The sequence below is a fragment of the Nelusetta ayraudi genome, unplaced genomic scaffold (genome assembly GCF_046127955.1).
Source record: "Nelusetta ayraudi isolate G7.1 ecotype Tasmania unplaced genomic scaffold, CSIRO-AGI_Nayr_v1 ptg000131l, whole genome shotgun sequence".
NCBI lineage: Eukaryota > Metazoa > Chordata > Actinopteri > Tetraodontiformes > Monacanthidae > Nelusetta > Nelusetta ayraudi.
The window spans coordinates 1,869,867-1,888,403 of record NW_027466181.1 but is presented as its reverse complement, the minus strand read 5'-3'; the positions used below and the strand labels follow the sequence as shown (position 1 = coordinate 1,888,403).

General features: G+C 49.9%; 1 protein-coding gene across 2 annotated transcripts in view; it reads left to right on the top strand.

Moving 5' to 3' along the window:
- Positions 1 to 18,537, top strand: part of grik5 (glutamate receptor, ionotropic, kainate 5) — an 84,474-nt gene that overhangs the window by 48,876 nt on the left and 17,061 nt on the right. For both annotated transcript variants that reach the window (XM_076050991.1, XM_076050989.1), the window contains exons 2-10: positions 4,481 to 4,642; positions 5,364 to 5,528; positions 7,945 to 8,042; positions 8,489 to 8,654; positions 13,064 to 13,242; positions 14,194 to 14,247; positions 14,959 to 15,117; positions 15,557 to 15,709; positions 17,981 to 18,085. In XM_076050991.1, coding sequence (XP_075907106.1) covers positions 4,531 to 4,642; positions 5,364 to 5,528; positions 7,945 to 8,042; positions 8,489 to 8,654; positions 13,064 to 13,242; positions 14,194 to 14,247; positions 14,959 to 15,117; positions 15,557 to 15,709; positions 17,981 to 18,085 — 1,191 coding nt within the window. In that variant the 5' untranslated portion in view covers positions 4,481 to 4,530. The remainder of the gene's footprint in view (positions 1 to 4,480; positions 4,643 to 5,363; positions 5,529 to 7,944; positions 8,043 to 8,488; positions 8,655 to 13,063; positions 13,243 to 14,193; positions 14,248 to 14,958; positions 15,118 to 15,556; positions 15,710 to 17,980; positions 18,086 to 18,537) is intronic.

Here is an 18,537-nt window from a genome sequence, read left to right as displayed (position 1 = left end):
CAGAGTTTGGGAGTGCTGGGAGAGTCTTGAGGGCCAATGATGTCACATTAAAGGCATGGTGAATTTTGTTTCTTTATTGTGCGAACAAAAGAAAAGAAAATATTATGCTGCAGACAAAAATAATATCTGAGAAAAAGTTATCCTTCAAAGACCAAAAATGAATTGCATTAATTGGAGATTTTGGTTTCATCGCAGCGTCATATTTGGAGGGAACCGTCACTTTTGCAGCTGCAGCCCTTTGCCACTAGGGGTGCTGCAGCTCGCTCAGGATGCCCAGGTATAGGTCACTTTTTTTTTTTTATACCTAATTAAAGCAGAACGACTAGAATGAATTAATCAAATTGAGGCAACTGAATGGATTTCATTTGGCTCGGTGACCTGTTGCTGCGAACCCAGGCGGTGATCTCACCACTTCCTCTCTACGGTGACTCAACACAAATACAGTGACCACAAGCAGACCTCGTCCACATTGTCCGAGGCTTGACAAATGCTCCGAGACGGCCCCCCGAGCGCAGCGATTCCGGGACAGGGGTTGCCGGCTGTCTGCGGTTGGGCCCCTCCGTCATCAACGCCGGCTGCTAGCCGTGAGAAGAAAAAAAAAATGGAGAAAAATAACACTTCTGTGCCAACAACGTCTGGCTGCGACAGCCTTAAAACCGCTGAAGCCGTTCCGCACGCGAAATTCAATTACCGAGTGATTCATCCCTCCATTATGATAACTGTCAGACTTTCTTGTGTCACACAATGAGGCAGAATGAGGGGGAAAAAACAAATGATTCGCCCCCCCCCCCCACACACACACACAGCAGACTCTTCCCCCTCAACAGCCGCCAGCTACTCTCCTCCGCCATCCCTCTCTTCACTCTTCCCTTTCCTCCTCCTTCTTATTTTGACACCCCCATCCGCATCCCTTCTCCCATCCCTGCCCCCCCCCCCCCCTTATCCCTCCCCCTTTCTCTCTCTAGATAATTAAGATCTCGTATTTTACGGTTTTCTCTTTCATAATAGGCGCTGCAGACTCTATATGCCGGCTGCCAAGTCTCCTGCACGCACACTCACTCATACTCACACACGCACGCACACGTACGTACACAAAATAAGACACTCACACACACACACACACGCACACTAGGATGAATGCATTCGCCAAACAGCTAAATCGCCAAATGAGATGACAACCCCCTCAAACACACAGCCGCACACACACACACACACACACACACACACACACTTCCCTATTTTGTCTTCCTCTTTCAATGGCGGAATATTTATGTATCTTTTTTTGTGTATTTGTCACCGGTGTCGTGTTGTGTGTGTGAGGCAGTAAGGGGGTTGCAAACAGCATGGTGCATGATAAAAGTGGGAAAAAAAGGGGGGTTAGGGGGTGACGTTTGGCACTCGGCTCAGATTTTTTGGCCCTTCGCTTCTCCGGCTCCCTGCTGACTGACATCGGCGGCTACAAGGACTCGGGCGGCGTGTGTGACTGCAGCAACAGGCCACACACACGTACACACACACACACACACACACACACACACACACACAGTCCTCACGGACTGAACATGGAAATGTCTCATCTCTCTCGCTCCCTGTTTATCTCTGCCTTTGATTACCCACATTGTACCTACTTGCTTTAAATAGTTCAAAAAGCAGCACAGGATTCACATATTCATACACACACACACACACACACACTGTACTAGATGAAATGGAAAATGAAAAAAGTGCAGAATGGGAATGAGTACGAGCAGATGTTTTTGGTGCCGTCTTCCAGCAGGGGGAGCTTGAGGTGGGACGACCTAACAGAGCAGCCAACAGTAACCATATTGATTAGTAGGTCATGGGAGAAGCAGGTTTCTAATCAGAGTTTTCATATGGGAAGAAGAGAAAGGAAGCAGGGTCACAGTGACTCCAAACAGCCGCCATGTGTGAGTTGAAAGTATGGAGCAGTCTGAAGGGCAATCAGCTGATGACTTCTGATTTAACTGAGACGGGCAGTTGGCCAGACTGAACTAATGAAACCACTGCATTTCCTTCAAGTGGCACATAAACTTCTGTCCGCTGGCTGTTTAGTGCCCCTTTTACTGTGGAGGGTGGGGGGGGGGGATTCCCGCTCCGCGAGCCTGGCGGTCACAATGGGGCTCTGGGCATTTTACACTGCACGACATTAGTCCCACAATGAATGAAGGAGCGGGTGGAACCAAAGCACCGCGGCAGCCTCTCCATAACATGCGCTACAATGTGCATGGCGGCGGCGGCGGCGGCGGCAGCAGAATGCAAGTTTTAAGCCGTGCGGCGGACGCGGCGCAATTTGAAAGTCCAAACGAAATTATTCTATTTCACTGGGGGAAATGTACTCGGCCTCCTTCACTCCATTATTCTCTTCTTTTGTTTCCCTCTCCCCCCCACCCCCACCTCCTTCTCTCCCTCCCTCCCTCCAATCGCTCCTCACCGTATTCAATTTTGTTCCTTTATTCCCACATCCTCTCCGGCCCGGTCCCTCCTCTTCATTTCCCGCCCTCTCATCTCATCCCCGCATCTATCATTGCTTTTCCAGCGCTCGCTCGCCCCTACCTCCCCTCCCGCCCCGACCTCCCACCCTCCCCAGAGTATAGACGCTGCAATCTTCCCCGTCTAATCCTGTCAATAGCTCTCAATAACGATGAGAGAGCGCCGTTCCCGCCCTGTCATCGATGGAGGCGCGGCCTCAGCTAGGAACTTATTCACCATGGCGCCAATCTGCCTCTTGGTAATAGCCAATCAGGTGGCTTTGTGCGCGAGCTGCGCCGCCTCCGTGATTGGCTCCCCGTTGTTTTGATTGAGCGCACCTGCTGGTCCCCCAACCGCTTCGGCTGGGCCTCGATCGATAGGCCATCACTTTCACACGGGGGTGAGCGCCCGCACCCAGTACGTGTCCCGGAACGAACGCGCCGCCGCTCCTCTGCTGCTGCTGCTGCTGCTGCTGCTGCTGCTGCGGCTGGCGTGCGAGCTTTGCTGGAGAGTCAATCGAAGGAAGGAAAGGGGCGGCGGGCGTGGGAAGGAACCACAGTACAGTAATACAGTAAACGACAGCATGCGCTGCGCAGGGCTGCATCTTGCTGTGTGGTCGGAATATTTTGCTGCTGCATGAGTTAAAGAAAAAAAAAGGCACATAATGAAAAAAAATAGTGCTTTTAGACAGTTCTTTTTTCTTAACAGATTGGCAGCCTTTTTTTGCAGTTGCAAACTGATGTATAACCGGATGTGTTTTTTTTTCCTTCCACTTAACGAGCAGGAACAAAGTGACTCCTGCTGCGCGCCCATTATTTATGTGCGCCGCCGCACGTATAGATGACCTGCCGCCGCTCGTGACGAGCCACCGCCGGGCGAAGGGGAACGCAGCCGCCCGCACAGTGGGGTGCGTGCCATTAGTGCTGCGGCGCCACGTGTGTGCGCGCCATGCGCGCGGCGGCCGCGTCGCAGCTGAAATGGGCAGCGTGTGAAATTTGACAGGAAACGGAAAAAGCGAGCATTTGCGTCGGGGGAAAGTATAAGCGAGGGGGGGGGGAGGTGGCAGGGAGGTGCGTTTGATTTATTAGGTGGGGAGAGGCGAAGGACGAGGGGAGAATGTCTTTTTTTATTATTTTCTCTATTTTTTTAAACATCAAAGCCGAACAAGTGTCGGCGAGGCACGTGGGGAACAGAGAGCGGAGACCCCAGACTGCGAAATGAAAGCGAGGGACAGCTGTTTATGCAGCGGCGCGCCTTTATGGAGTGGCTGGGGTCAAAGGTCGGGCCCCGGCGCTCCCGCAACCCCCTTGTTTACAGCTGCAGGGGGGGTCAATTGACGTTCACAAAGCGACCTCCATCAGCGGTTCTGTCGGCGCAGACGGATGAACCAGACTGCGGGTCAGCCTCACCCTCCCTTCCCTCCTCCACCCTCCACTCACTGAACGCTCGATTCACTTCCATCCTCATGCCGTCTTTCATCCCCCCCTCCCCTTCTCCTCCCTTTCCTCTCTGGGCCTTGTCAGCTTGTCAGTCACAACGTTGTTTTGTCGCTGCCGCGCTCACCCGAGATTTGTCGTCGCTCCTTTTCCTCGCGCTCGTCTGTGTGTGTGTGTGTGTGTGTGTGTGTGTGTGTGTGTGTGTGTGTGTGTGTGTGTGTGTGTGTGTCTTTGTGAACGCGCAGGTGTTTTGCAACTTTCCCCCCAACGAGCAGGATGTCTTCGGCGGCATGTGACAGCACCTCGGCGGGCGATTGTTTACGCTGGCTGTGATGTTTCCCTTTAAAGGCTGCAGTGATCCCACAGGAGACGCCAAGCGGAGACGTCGGCACTGTACGCTGTCAGACAGGCCGTTCACTCGGGGGCAGGCGGGCCCGCCGTGACACGACAGCAGACGTCTTCATCGGAGTCGCTTTGTTCCGCGCTGTCGAAATTACAGCTTTTTGGCCACGCTGACCCCTCCTCGTCCTGCTGTGTGTCCTCCCGTCCTGCAGGTGGTGGCACAGGCAGCCAGCAGACCGTTCTCCATGAGGAGCAGTAGAAGATGCCGGCTCTGCCAGCACTGCTGCTGTCAATACACTTCCTCTGTCTCCTGCTAGTCGCCATGCCGCCGCGCTCCCTCAGTCAGGCCCCCGTGCTCTCCTCCGTCCGGATGGGTAAGTGGAACGTCGGGGGGAAAAAAAAAGAAAAGAGAAATGAAATTGAGCCAAGATGTGAGGGGGAGCGAGGGAGGGGGGTAAAAAACTCTTTGAGGATTTGAGTAGAATTTCGTCATGAAAAAAAAAACGCACTATGGAGATGACGATGATGATGAGGAGGAGGAGGAAGGCTTTCACACACCTCTGATAAAACATCTGTCCTGCTTTCTGCTCGGAATGTACTTTTTGGAATGCAGGCTGGAGAAAACCTGCATCAAAGCATTTGATGCAGCTGAAGTGTTTTTCTCTCGAAATTGTCCCCGTGCATAAAGTTGCAGGAAGCGCACGGAGGATGGAGGGAGCACTCAAAATATCTTCGCTGGAATAGAACGAGAGCTCGCACTCTGAACGCTAATTGTGGGTTGTGAGGGAAGAAGGACGGGTTGATTTTTCGTCCAGTTAAAAAAGAGTTCTCTCTCTTTTTCCGCCTCGCCGCCTCCAGCCGGAGCCAGGTTGAATTTCTCCAGGTTTTTGTAATCAGTCTTTGACCTCCTTCCTTCAGCCCTGCTCTCCCTCCTGATGTCACACAGCACCTCAGTTCTCTGCCCGCTGTGCTCTCACTCTGTCTCTTCTCTTCCTTTCTTCCCTCTGCATTCTATCATTCACACTGCGTCCCCGTCTGCCCTCTCCTCTTTCTTCTCCTCCTCCTCCTCCTCCTCACACTCTTCCTCCTCTCCAGCGGCAATACTCGACGACCAGTCCGTGTGCGGGCGCGGCGAGCGGCTGGCACTCGCCCTAGCCAGGGAGAACATCAACAGTGTGATGGAGGGTCCGGCCCGGGCCCGGGTGGAGGTGGACATCTATGAGCTGCAGAAGGACTCCCAGTACGACACGACTGACACCAGTGAGTGGGGCTGATGCACATCAAAGAGGACAGCGGATTCGCTGGGGTCTTTCAGAGAGTAATGAAGTCCAGATAAGTCGGAGTGTCTAATTAGCGCATGGGAAGAGTGCCCACTGTGGCCGGGGAGGTGGTGGTGTCCACGTGGAATATGCAAGGTCTCATATTAGGCACATTTTGTTTTTGTCCTGGACTCTGAGACGTTTCAACTCTGCCGAAAACAAGCTGAGAAACCTAGGAAAGGTGTTGTTGCCCTTGCTGATGTCACAAAGGGGCACTGATCTGCCCCTATTTGCATGCATTTGAACACATTTTCTAACAGGAAGAAGGAGGGGATAAAAGAAGGGATGGGCACTCATTTCTGGGAAGTATATTTGCAGAAGGGAAAGAGAACGTGTTGGTGAATCTACATCATACGGTCCCTTTAATCATGCTAGTGCCCGAACTCTGTTTTTATTCCACTGAAGCAGAGGCCGATACATATATTTTTAAACCAAAAAATAATTGCAGTTTTTGGGGAAAAAAAAAAAAAAAAAAAAAAAAGTTGCCATTTAAGAGCTTAAATCATAGCGCTCTGCCACTTCCCTGTGATTAGGAACCAGTAAGAGCTCCCCCTGATTAGTTCACATGTCATTGGAGACTAGTAATGGGCCAGTAAGCCTGTCTCATTAAAAATAGTGCTCCATTGCCCTCCAGTACCAACTGGCTCTGTCTACCCCGCAAGCCTTGACAAAAGCAAATAAATCAGGGGCCTCCAAATGCGAGAGCCGGCCCAAGTTGCTCGGCAGGAAGCGGAGCGTCCCGGCACAGCGGCTCACGAGGATGAATGAATCCGGTGGCGACGCGCAGTGCGAGTTTTCAAACTGAACGTTTTGGTTTTTTTTATCGGAAAAGTCGGAAGATCGGCGCAGACTTGTCACAGAGGAGACACAAAGTACCCTGCTCCTGTTCTAATAGGTCGCCGACCCTGCCACAAGCCACCGGCAAAACAGCCATGAGTGCTTGAGAAGGGCTGTGTGCATATGCATATGCTTGAGTTGCAGGCAATCTGTGTTTGCGTGCGTGTGCACGCGTGCACGTGTGTCCTTGACCGATGGGCAGGAGACTCTGACAGGCTTGTTTGCTTGTAGCATTTTCTTTTTTTTTTTTTTTGTTGGTCACTGGATCAGAAAGCTCATCATCTTACAGCTACAGCTGTCTGAGGCACACGGATGGCAAGCACGCACGCACACACACACACACACACACACACACACACACACACACACACACAACTCTCCCTCTGCAGATGCACACACAGAGGCACATCGGCTCGCACGGACACTCACACAGGACTAATTGAGATAAATTAGAGCCATATATAGCGAGCGGAGAGAAGTATTATTACTACTGGAACAAGACGGCTGTATCAGAGCACTCATTACTGTAGTGTCTATTAAAGCCTTTCTAAGTGGAGAGACAGTAAACACATTTTTTTTTTTTTTTTAATAAAAACACCTTTCAGCGCAGAGAAAAAGAGTCCTCTGGAACCAAGAACCAAAATCCCTTGGGCACGTCGCACTTGCACTCACACCGATATTGCGCCATACAAATGTCCACCCGGTTCTTCAAAACTAAATAGTTTGATAAAAAGAACCTTATGCAGAGAGAAGGAACTATTTTAATACCACAAGGTGAATTCACTTGGGGGGGGTGGGGGGGGGGGTGGAGGGGGGGGCACTCTGGTTGATCGAACATCAAGACACACAAGTGGAAAAAAAACAGCAGAGATTTTCATGCACTTACTTACTACTTATTAAGCGGTTAATTGTGCAACTTCATTTGCTTCTCACAAGAGAGTAGCGGCACTTAAAAAGCTGAACGGTCTATTCACCCATAAAGGCATAATAATGGTGGTTTGATGTCATTCATTCGCACTTGAACAAGGCGTTGGTGGGAGAGAGATTTATCCACTCGCACAGACAAATGACAGTTTCTTTCACGGTGAACACTTGAATTTTGTCTGAATGTATTTTCTGTCTTTAATTGCGGCGGGTAGCCGTCAGAGCAGCATGGCTCTATTAGAAAAATGAATGATGGGAGGGGCGGTGGGGGGTGGGACTAATCTCCTCAGATGGCCTCCGACATCATGAAGGGCTGCTTGGCAAATTTGCTTTTTGAGACACAAATTGCTCATTGGCAGATTTGAACTTTGCATAATATGGGACCTTTCGTCGTCGTCACCCGTTGTCTCTGCCACGTCCTGCATTTTGAATTCATAAATGTATTGTTTTTTTTTCCCCGGGCTGTATTGCATTCCTGGGCCTGCCTTGAAACAGAGAGAGCGAGAGCGAGAGAGAGAGACAGAGGGAGAGAGAGGAAAAAAAAAACTGAGGTGTGGTGTGCGTCAGCGCTCCCAGCATTTATTTTCTTCCTTCAGTGTGTCAGATTCTACCCAAAGGCGTCGTCTCTGTGATTGGTCCTGCCTCCAGCCCCGCCTCTGGCTCCACTGTCAGTCACATATGTGGGGAGAAGGAGGTGAGTTCCAACAGTGAAAAACACACAGCTGTCTTTGGTGTTTGTTTTTTTGTTTTTCTATCTGCCTGCCTGTGTTGCCGAGTGGCCTGTGTCCCGGCAGGCGGAGAGGATTGGCCCCCACCTCACCCCACCTCACCCCACCCCAGCATCCTCGCACTGTCGTCATTACCGACGCAGCTTGACGACTCTTTTCATTTCTATTAAGTTTGTCGACAAAATAGCTGTTTAGCAGACCCTTCAGATTTCCATCCACCTGTGTAAGCCGTTTATGCCTCTTATGATTGGCCCTTTGTTTACCGCTGAGCCACTTCTCTCACCCTCCTCCTCCTCCTCCTCCTCCCCCCCGTCCCCTGCCATCACCTCTAATCCTGGCGTCACGACTTATTGCACTATTCTCACTAAATCCCCCCCACCCCCCACCCCCCCCTTCTCTCTCTGTCGGCCAGATCCCTCATGTGAAGATCGGTCCGGAGGAAACCCCCCGCCTGCCGTACCTGCGCTTCGCCTCGGTCACTCTGTACCCTAGCAACGAGGACCTGAGCCTGGCCATAGGATCCATTTTGCGCTCGTTCAGCTACCCGTCAGCCAGCCTGGTCTGTGCCAAGGCGGAGTGTGAGTACACACACTGTGTTTTAATAGCTCTGCGGCGAAAGCCGCGCGGGGCTGCTGCCGCCGCCGCGGTTCACGTGGGTGTGAATGCGCTCAGTCATGTTCTCGCAAGCTAATTCACCTGCTAAATATATGCGAGTGTTTGTGTGTGTGTGTGTGTGTGTGTGTGTGTGTGTGTGTGTGTGTGTGTGTGTGTGTGTGTGCGCGCAAATGCCTCCGTGGGAGTGTTGGCACATCCACACTGCCTGGGCGGATACGAGCGCTCTGCACTGTTGGATGCCCGTTTTGATCGTCTGGCCGTAAAGTTATGTGTGTGTGTGTGTGTGTGTGTGTGTGTGTGTGTGTGTGTGTGTGTGTGTTGTCAGAGTTCATGGCTGCCACTGCTGCAGTTTCCCTGCTTGTACTTCCGCCACTCTCTCTTTATTTTTATTTTATTTTTTCCTTGGGACTGCAGAAGTCAAGCTGTTAAATTGCTATTAAGCTTTAAATGCTGTGCCGCCTTGTAAAAGCAAACAAACATTAAAGGCCCACTGTGTAAGATTATAGCAGCATCTCAGGCTGAGATGGATATAAAAGCCAGAGCAGGTCCATGTTCTGGAGTACTACTAGATACATGGTCGCACACGATGAGTATCTCGTCACAACAACCTTGTATAAAAAATAATGTGAGCTTATTGTTTAATTTTACTGTTATTATGTCATTAAAACATGCATTAACACTTCCATGTCATGCATTTGCTGTCAGATATGGGCCTTTAATAGTCACAGGTCTGATGTTGCTAACCCACGTCACACATTGACAGAAATACATGAAGCGGTGCATTAAATCACAGGACATTTCAACCACTTCTCACTGACGCTGAGTTATGGCGAGAAGAGAAACAAGGGAAAAAACCCGCAAACCAGTCGGCAAACAGCTGACCAATTACAGGAGAAACAACTGGGTCCATTTCAGGCGTTAAACACTTTCCCGCCGGAGGCTTGAGAAGAATAGGATCTGACAAACAAAAGAGGCTCCATCGTGATTTAAAAAAAAAAACATCAAAAATTGATCCCATCAGCGGGACTGTTGTGCCGTCTCCCGGGCAATTAGGCGGCCTCCCTGCGGTTTCCCTGCAAGTAAGCGCCGCTCCTGGCGGACTTGTCATTTTCACTGAGCTGAAAAAAAAAAAAAAAGCTTTGAAGTGGCATCAGACGTTCTGATCATCAGTTGGATGGTTTGATAAAGAGCCTCGCACGATTTGGGAAAAAAAAGAATGAAAGAAAGAAAGAATAAAGGACAGGGGGCGGGGGGGAAAAACAAAAAAACAGCCACCACCGCCACTTGGTATTTTCTCGGCGGCACCGGGAGGAAGGATGCAGCTACTTGTGGCGGGCGGCTGGAGGGGCTGCACGTGCGCAGCGTGTTTGGCTGGAAGGTGATCCGTGCAAGGTTATCACGCTCCCAGGCTCTGACCCACTTGGCTGCGTTATCTATCGCCATGGAGCTGGTTGCCATGGCTGCAGAATAGGTGCTAACTGCCACTCAACGGGCTTGTTGCGCACTCTGAGCGAGCATGCGTGCGCTTGCGTGCGTGTGTGTGTGTGTGTGTGTGTGTGTGTGTGTGTGTGTGTGTTGTGTGTTTACTCTTTTTTTTTTGTCCCTCTCCTTTCACTGTGTGCTCACTTTGTTTTGTCCACACACGCCCGTGTATTTACCTGTGTGTGTGTGTGTGTGTGTTTGTGTGAGTAGGCATCGGTTTGACTGCGTGCGTGCGTGCCTGTGTGCACGTGTGGTGTGGTGTGGTGCGGCCACATCAGACGGTGTTTTACCGCCGCTGCGCTTGTTTTATTCATCCTGTTTTTCCCGCTGACCAGGATCTCCCTTTTGTTTTCGGACCAGTTGTGTAAAGTCGCGCACAGAATATGAATGGTTTTCTTTTTTTTTTCCCTTTTCTCCCTTCCAACCCGGGCAGATTATTAATACCATTAATCTCTCCTGCACCTCTTTAGCCCCCTGGCGGGCTGCAGTCCATCTGTATTTTGTCAAATCTGTCCAGGGGAGGAAATTTCGGGGTCACTCCCGGCGTGTCCTCCTCTCGCCGTGCCCAGGTCACAACGTGCCATCTGAGCGTAATTCCATTATGTAGTTTCCATCAGATGGATGAGGTTGATGGAGGGAAGGCGGGGTGGAGGGCATAGACGGCGGCGGTGGCGGGAGATGGATAAAGACGGAGAGGGGAAAGTGGAGCAAGGGTCTGGGAGGGACATGAAGTGGTCAGAGGAAGACTGACCAAGTGGGGCCTGGAGACGGGTGGAGGATGCAGAGGAAGCTGGATGGAGCATTGATTATTTTTTCCTGCTCCTCCTCCTCCTCCTCCTCCTCCTCCTCCTTCCTCAAACTAATTAAAGTTTTGGCCTGGTTCAGTGATTACCCCACTGCTTACGGAGACTTTCTCCTGCTGAAGGGCTCCGTGCGCCACCCCCCCCACCCCCCCACCACCACCACCATCACCACCACCACCCACCCAGATGCCTGCCCCTGCCACTTATTTACATAGCCGGAGGTGCTTTACTACGGAATCTCAATGAGGGGAGCAGCAGGGTAGGCTCCTTTCCGAGCAAAAGGCTCGTTTCTGGCGCCGTACAATGTCAAGTGAGTCTCGACCGCCGTCGGTTTTTGCACTCGGCTTCTGAGAGGAGTCGGCCGGGAACGTCTCTGGGTCTCACCGCTGCACCTCCTCCGGGCTAAAGCGGCGGAAACGGAGGAGCTGGATTGGGGAGGCTTTGACTGGCACCAGCCAGGGAGGAAACCTGAAAGTGGATCGGCTCGAGGATTCAGTAGCGCCTCAGCACTCGGCAGCGTTTTGAGATCGAGCTGCCCTCCGACTAGCAGCTCCGCCGCCTCATCGGTAGTTTGATTCACGGCTGGCGATTCTCCTGGATGGACGGAGCTTCTCTTTAAGAAACTCCTCCGCCAGGTGCCGAGATCCCGGAGATTGATGCCCGCCGAAAGCTAGAAAACTTTTATGAGGCTTTTAAAAATACTTTTTTTTTTTTTTTTTTATCTTAAAGGTCTGACAGTCTCTCACATCCAAACACAATTTGTTCAAGATTTGCCGCTCGCTGTTCCAACGGCGGCGAATCTTGATAAGGCAGCGAATCTTGTTTCCAAGACTGCAAGACGCGCGCTTGTTTGTTTGCTGTCAGGTTTATTTGCAAAGTGTATGCAACTACATAACTTCACAGTGTCGCCATACTGATACAGGAAGCAGATATGATTTACATATTGTATGTACATGTTGACATACACTCTATCTGCACAGGAGAAAATCTAAAGAAAAAAAATAATTTCATCAAAATCAAACATCTGAAATTCCACATTTTTCTTTCTCCAGTTGGCTTCCATTATTCGTTCTCTTTCTGACAACACACAATGGTTGTTTGTGCTACTTTACACTGTATTTTTTTCAATGTAACCTTTATTTAACCAGGAAGTCCCTTGAGATTTGCCATATCTTTATCGAGGGAGACCTGGAATATGCCTCTTGTTTGCCGGCTGGCGACGAGCAGCCTGCACTGAGCAGAGACTTGTGATAATGCAACACCAAGATGGGGAAGTGTTCCTTAAAAAAAGAAAGAAAATGAAAAGAACAATGGCTGTATCTAGTTTTTCTGGCTGGCTGATGCACCAAACTACCAGAACCTTGAATATTGAATCTGTTCAATAACTGCCCAACGTTTGTCTTTGACTAAAACCACTTGACCAGCCGGCACAAGTCACCAACCTGCTTTAACATTAAGTGGAAGTTCAAAGATTCTTAAATAGACGCTTTGAAAGTTGCTGTGTAGAAAAAAACAGCATCATAATTACAACAAATATGAGGAAAATTGTCAATATTAATAAAAGAGGCAGTAATTGATGGGTTTGGTTTCCTGTGTTTGATATGCTCAGTGTTTTCAGTCAAGATTGCCACACAGTCAGCATTCCAGGCCTCTTGTTGGTGCAGAGATTTGTGGTGCTCCACTGGTACCATCCCTGATTTGGTGCACCACTTGATATTTGCACTGAATGTGTGTTTAGACTTTAGACCATTTTAGCTCCACTCCGCCGCCGCTGCTACTAATGCGGACACTTCTGGACAATCTTTGGTCACAGCATACTAGTAAGGTGTCCTAACCTCCTCTGTGAAGGTGAAGGTGTTAAAGCTATTTGTCTTGTGGCTGATATGATTTGGGATTTTTTTTTTTCTTAAGTGTTGTTTTATTTTGCTCTAAATGACAAAACAACACAGCCTCCCGGCGATAAATCCACGCATTCCCTCGCAGGTCCCGCGCAGAGGTGCTCATCCACGTTGGGCGAACTGTGAGTTATGTCTTGTGATCCCAGACATTGATATGCAGCCCGTCCTCTGCTTTTGGCTCTGCCGCAGGCCTGCTGAGATTAGAGGAGCTGGTCCGCCGCTTCCTCATCTCCAGGGAAACGCTGTCAATCAGGATGCTGGATGACAACCTGGACCCGACGCCGCTGCTGAAGGAGATCCGCGATGACAAAGTGGCCACCATCATCATCGACGCCAATGCCTCCGTCTCCTATCTCATCCTCAAGAAGGTCAGCACTCAAAAAAAAAAAAAAAAAAAAAAAAAACGGCCTTGGGAAACTCGCCCACGCGTTGCGCCGCTCTTTCAAAGTTTACTTTTGTCGGCAGGCGGCGCACGCAGCGGGATGCCAGCTGCCGCCGCCGCCGCCGCCACCGCCGCCGCCGCATTTCACGCACCCATTTGGGAAATTCAGGTTGCAGTCGTGAAGGGCACGCAGGGGCTTACTAACGGTAGAAAAAAACCCAACAACACAACAACCCGCTCCCAGTCCCACAGGCTGCACGCGTCTTGTTGTTAACAGCATTACCGTGAGTTTTGGGGGGGGGGGGGTTTTCTTTTCTTTTTTTCTTTCTTTTTCATTTTTTTGCCGTCTCTGCCCTTGAGAGCTGGAAAAGGGAACAATGTTTTGCTCATGTCTACCAGCGAGCATATCTTATGCTCGGAAAAAGGCTTTGACAAGGGGAGCGTTTTGCTGGACTGCGCTGCAGATGTTTTTGTTGTTGTCGTTGTTGCTTTTTTTTTTTTTTGCCGTCCCCCCCATCGGTTTGAACTCCGACGCCGGTAGCCAGGAGAGTGAGTCACAGCACAAAGCATATAGGGACGTTTTTGGACGGCCTGATCTCTCGGCCCCCCTCGGCGAGGTGTCTTAGTGTTGCCCCCCCCGATCCCCCACCCCCATGATGTAAAACTGTGATTTACGTACGGCCGCCCCTCCCCCACTCCTCCCCCCCAAATCCCCCCACCTGTCTCCTCTGCTCTCTGTCTCTCAATAACTCTCCTACTTTGCCCTTTCTTCCTCCACCTCAATTAATCTTTCCCTTTCTCTTTTTCCATGTCCTGCATGCCATCTCATCCCTTCTTTATTTTCTCCCTCTCTCTCTCTCTCCCCTATCTGTCTTCCTCTCTCTCTCTCTCTCTCTCTCTCTCTCTCTCTCTCTTTCCATTCCTCTTTGTCCTACAGGCGTCAGAGCTTGGGATGACATCAGCGTTTTACAAGTACATCCTGACCACCATGGTAAGAGCCGGCCGAGCCCCCCCCCCCCACCCAACCTCCCTTCTTCCCTTGCCGCCTTTTGGTGCGCCATTTTTTTTCCACCTCCCTCCTTCTCACTCACCCGAAAAAAAGAAAATGTGGGGGGGTTAAAGTTGGAGAGGGTACGAAAGGAAAGGCGGCAAAGAAAGAAAAGGGGGGGAAGAGATGAACGCAAAAAGAAAGGAGGTGTAGAGGTGAAGGTAAGGACAGGCGTGATGTGGCCTACCTCCTCCTCTTCACCCCCCACCCACCACTCCTCTTCCTCCCTCCTCCTTCATCCAGCTCTTTGAAATCTTCCCTTCCTCTTTTGTCTACATAGAATTAATGTGTCACTTCAATTTCCTATTAAATTTAATCTCCCCTGCAATCTGAGGCGCTCTTTTCTTTGAAACGCCTTGTGTGCATCTGTGTGTGTGTGTGTGTGTGTGTGTGTGTGTGTGTGTGAGTGTATTTCAAACAAAAACAACCCAAGTTTATTCCCATCACCCTCTCCCTCCTCTGGTTTTTTTTCCACCCTCTCCATCAGCGGATAAGATGCCGTTACTCGCTGAACATTTCCATTTTTTCCGCTGCACTTGTCCACGCACAGTATTTATCTTAACGCTTGACAGACTGTCAACATGGTCACTCATTTGGAATACTCTCTTTCTTTTTCCTTTTTTTTTCCTGTTGTGTCGTGCGCGGCGCCCGCAGGACTTCCCGCTCCTGAGGCTGGACGACATTGTGGACGACCAGTCCAACATCGTGGGCTTCTCCATGTTCAACACCACGCACCCTTTCTACCTGGAGTTCATCCGCAGCCTCAACCTCTCCTGGCGGGAAGGCTGCGACCTGACCTACCCGGGCCCTGCGGTCAGTCAGGCTGATGGTGGTGGTGGTGGGGGTCTCGGGGAGGGGAATGCTGGGGGCGGCGGTGCTCCTCGAGCATTAGCGTTAGCGCGTGTTCAGGAAATAATTTCCAAAGCTTTGTTAGTGTGCCGCGTAACATTAAGCTGTTTTATTGCTCACTCTGATTAATGGAGCAGTTAAGGAGATTCAGCCAGTTTGCTTGTATTTAATGGCTATTGATGTATCCATCTGTGTGCCCCTCCCCCACCCCAAACCCCCTGGTTTGCTCTCTACCTCAACCGTCCCTCTTCCCGCTGCTTTCCCACTCGCCCGCCGTCGTCCCCTGTTAACCAAATCAATCCGTGCATCCTTGCACCTCTCTTCTCATCACATCTCTCCCTCTCCCTCCCCTCCCCCGCCCGCCCTCCCCGGCTCCCTCTCCCCGGCTCCCTCTCCACTACAGCTATCGTCAGCGCTGATGTTCGACGCGGTGCACGTGGTGGTGGGGGCGGTGAGGGAGTTGAACCGCAGTCAGGAAATCGGAGTGAAGCCGCTCAGCTGCACCTCGCCGCAGATCTGGCAGCACGGGACCAGCCTCATGAACTACCTGCGCATGGTAAACACCCGGCGAGCACTGCCGCTCCCAAAAAACATCATCCCATCCATCTGTGTACAGGCCCGCTCACGATTTCTGTTGCGCTTTGGCGGTAATTATCGCACCGTGTCTCATCTGTGTGTTTCCACTGATCTGTCGATGCCTCGCTAATATGACTACTAGTGATATTATTGCTGTTTTTTGTTTAGTCAGTAACTGCTGGTTATTGGTGAACATGGCCAAATGCTGAAAGCCCACATGGTGAATAAAGCAACAAAAAAAGAATAAATGAAAGCAAGATGCCAGGGAAGACTGACCTTGAGCAGTCGGTAAGCTAACCTTTGACGTCCACCGGGATTGCTCAGATTCTGACTCTTCTTGCACATCTATATTACAAGCCTCCGGTATACAGCGATTTCAACCCGTCAACAAAATCTTACTGGTTTCCCGCACGAGCCGACTTCCTCACTGGATAAAGAGGTGGGAAGGGAGCAACGTCTGAAAAACCACAGAAGAAGACCCGGAAAAAGAAGTTCTGATGAGTTGTAGCCAGCAGCTGCTGCTGCTGCTGCTAAAGAGATTAGCATGGATGCTGCTAATGTTGCTGATGAAGTAAATCTAATTGACAGGCCTTCTAAGCGTTGGCTCCCCTTTAAAAAAAAAAAATGCCTTCAGTTTGCGCCTTACCAGATTGATTGTTGGATAAATTAAATAATGATAATAGTAATAATGATTTTTAAAAAATGTGGCTACTTTGAGTCCTGAATTGAATTCCAAGTTATTTTTTTTAATGTTTTTCTTGATTTATTCATAAATGAGTGAATGATTAGCAGAAATAATATTGTAGCTTTTTCAAAGATGAACCATATCTATGAATGAAAAAAAACTAAAAAAAACTTTGCTTTCAACCTGCATCTGTTGTCTGAAGAAATTAGGCCGCTGACTAATCAGAGTTATTGATCGTCCATCGCTGCGCGGCTGCGTCATCTGTCACCCTCACCTCCTTGTCGCTCATAACATCTGTCTCCTGTCCCTCTTTGTTGTCTCCCATCTCCGCTCCACCCGTGTTCCTGTCCCTCGTCGGCGACCTGTTGACAGGGCGGCTCCAGTCCCATCCCTCACTGCCTCGCCCCACCGGCCTGACATCTGCCTTTGTTAGTCAACATCACGGTGTGCTCCATCTCCAGCACTGAGCCATTCATCATACATCTTGTTAGCCCTGCCAGCACCTGAGTTTGGGAGATGGGGGCCTGAGAGGTGCAGTTCTCCACTCTTGTTAGGGAGCCGTCGGGCCTTTTCTTTCCTCCTCGTCCTCGGCTGCTGTCATATCATCACCGCCTCTTCTTGCCTTCAAATTCAAGACAGCAAATGTGCATTAGTAGACTAAATGATCTGTCTATTCTCATCTTCTTAAAGGTCCCTTATTACGCAGAATTTGCTTTGGCTGTGGGTTTTTTTGTTATATATATATATATATATATATATATATATGTATATATATATATATATATATATATATATATATATATATATATATATATATATATATATATATATACATACACATAAGAAAATCTAATCTTTGTAATGTCAGAACAGATGCTGTTGCCTCATTGATGCCTCTTCAACATCAGTGACCCAACCCTCTCATTCTCCTTGTTTTTCTTGGGCTTTTTGGTCCCTCCCAGATTGGTGACAACACCCCCAGCCAGGTTTTCTCCTGCCTCTAAAACCACCTAGTAGCCATCTTTTTTTTCTTTTTTTTTGCAGTTTTGGTAAATCTCCAGTCCAGCACCTTCACGGTACCCCAAAGCGCTTCACAATGGCCTCTCATTCACCCATTCACTCACACAGGGTGGCTGCTGCCATGCAAGGCGCTGCCAGCCCCTTTGGGAGTAATGTAGGGATAGGTGTCTTGCCCAAGGACACAACGACAGACTGGGATGGAGCGTGATTTGAACCGTCAACATTTTGGTCATTGGACAACCCGCTCTACCTCCTTATCTACTGTCGCCCCACAGTCGTTTTGTCCACTTCCAAACACGTGGAAGGTCCAACAAAAGCATTTTTGCTGGAGGCTGTACACAGAGGGCTTACTGTGCCCTCTGATGTTCCTCCCATGTGAGGCAACTCTGCTGGAGTCCAGGATACTTAAAAAAAAAATGTATCCTGGACTATCCTGGAATGAAGACCTAAAAATGTGTGTAATAAGAGACCTTTAGACCTTCTCCACTTCTTCTTCTTCTCCACCACCTCATCCTGAATTTCTGCCTCCACCTGCGATCCATCCAGGTGGAGTATGACGGCCTGACCGGGCGCGTGGAGTTCAACAGTAAAGGTCAGAGGACAAACTACACCCTGCGGATCCTGGAGAAACACAGAGGAGGCCATAAAGAGGTCAGGAGTCACCTGTTATCTGGCAGTAGTCGGCTCTGATCGCCTTTAGGCTTTTGGGGGGCCCGTTTGAAAGTGAGCAGTTTCTACTGCGCCGCGCCGGCACTTAGCTCGCAGCGGCCCCACCGCTGACTCTCCCGACCGTGGCCACGGCTTCTCTGTGAAGCCACACGGCCATTTAAATGCATAAGGTCGCCCTTCTATTCCGCTCCATCTCAATCGGGCAGTCGCTAAATGTCACGCAGCTCTGTGGAGTCGAGTCACGGGGACTGTGTCCTAGTCGTCAGCCTGCACTTTACAGTTTCAGTCCCACGCGTTTTTTTTTTTGTTTTTATTATTATTTTTGTATCTGATTAAAAAAAATAAATATAAAGCAATAGATCAGTCATTCTATTAATGGCTGAGTTGTTTCCATGCCATCGCGACAAACGAAGACATTCATTTGCTGGAATCAG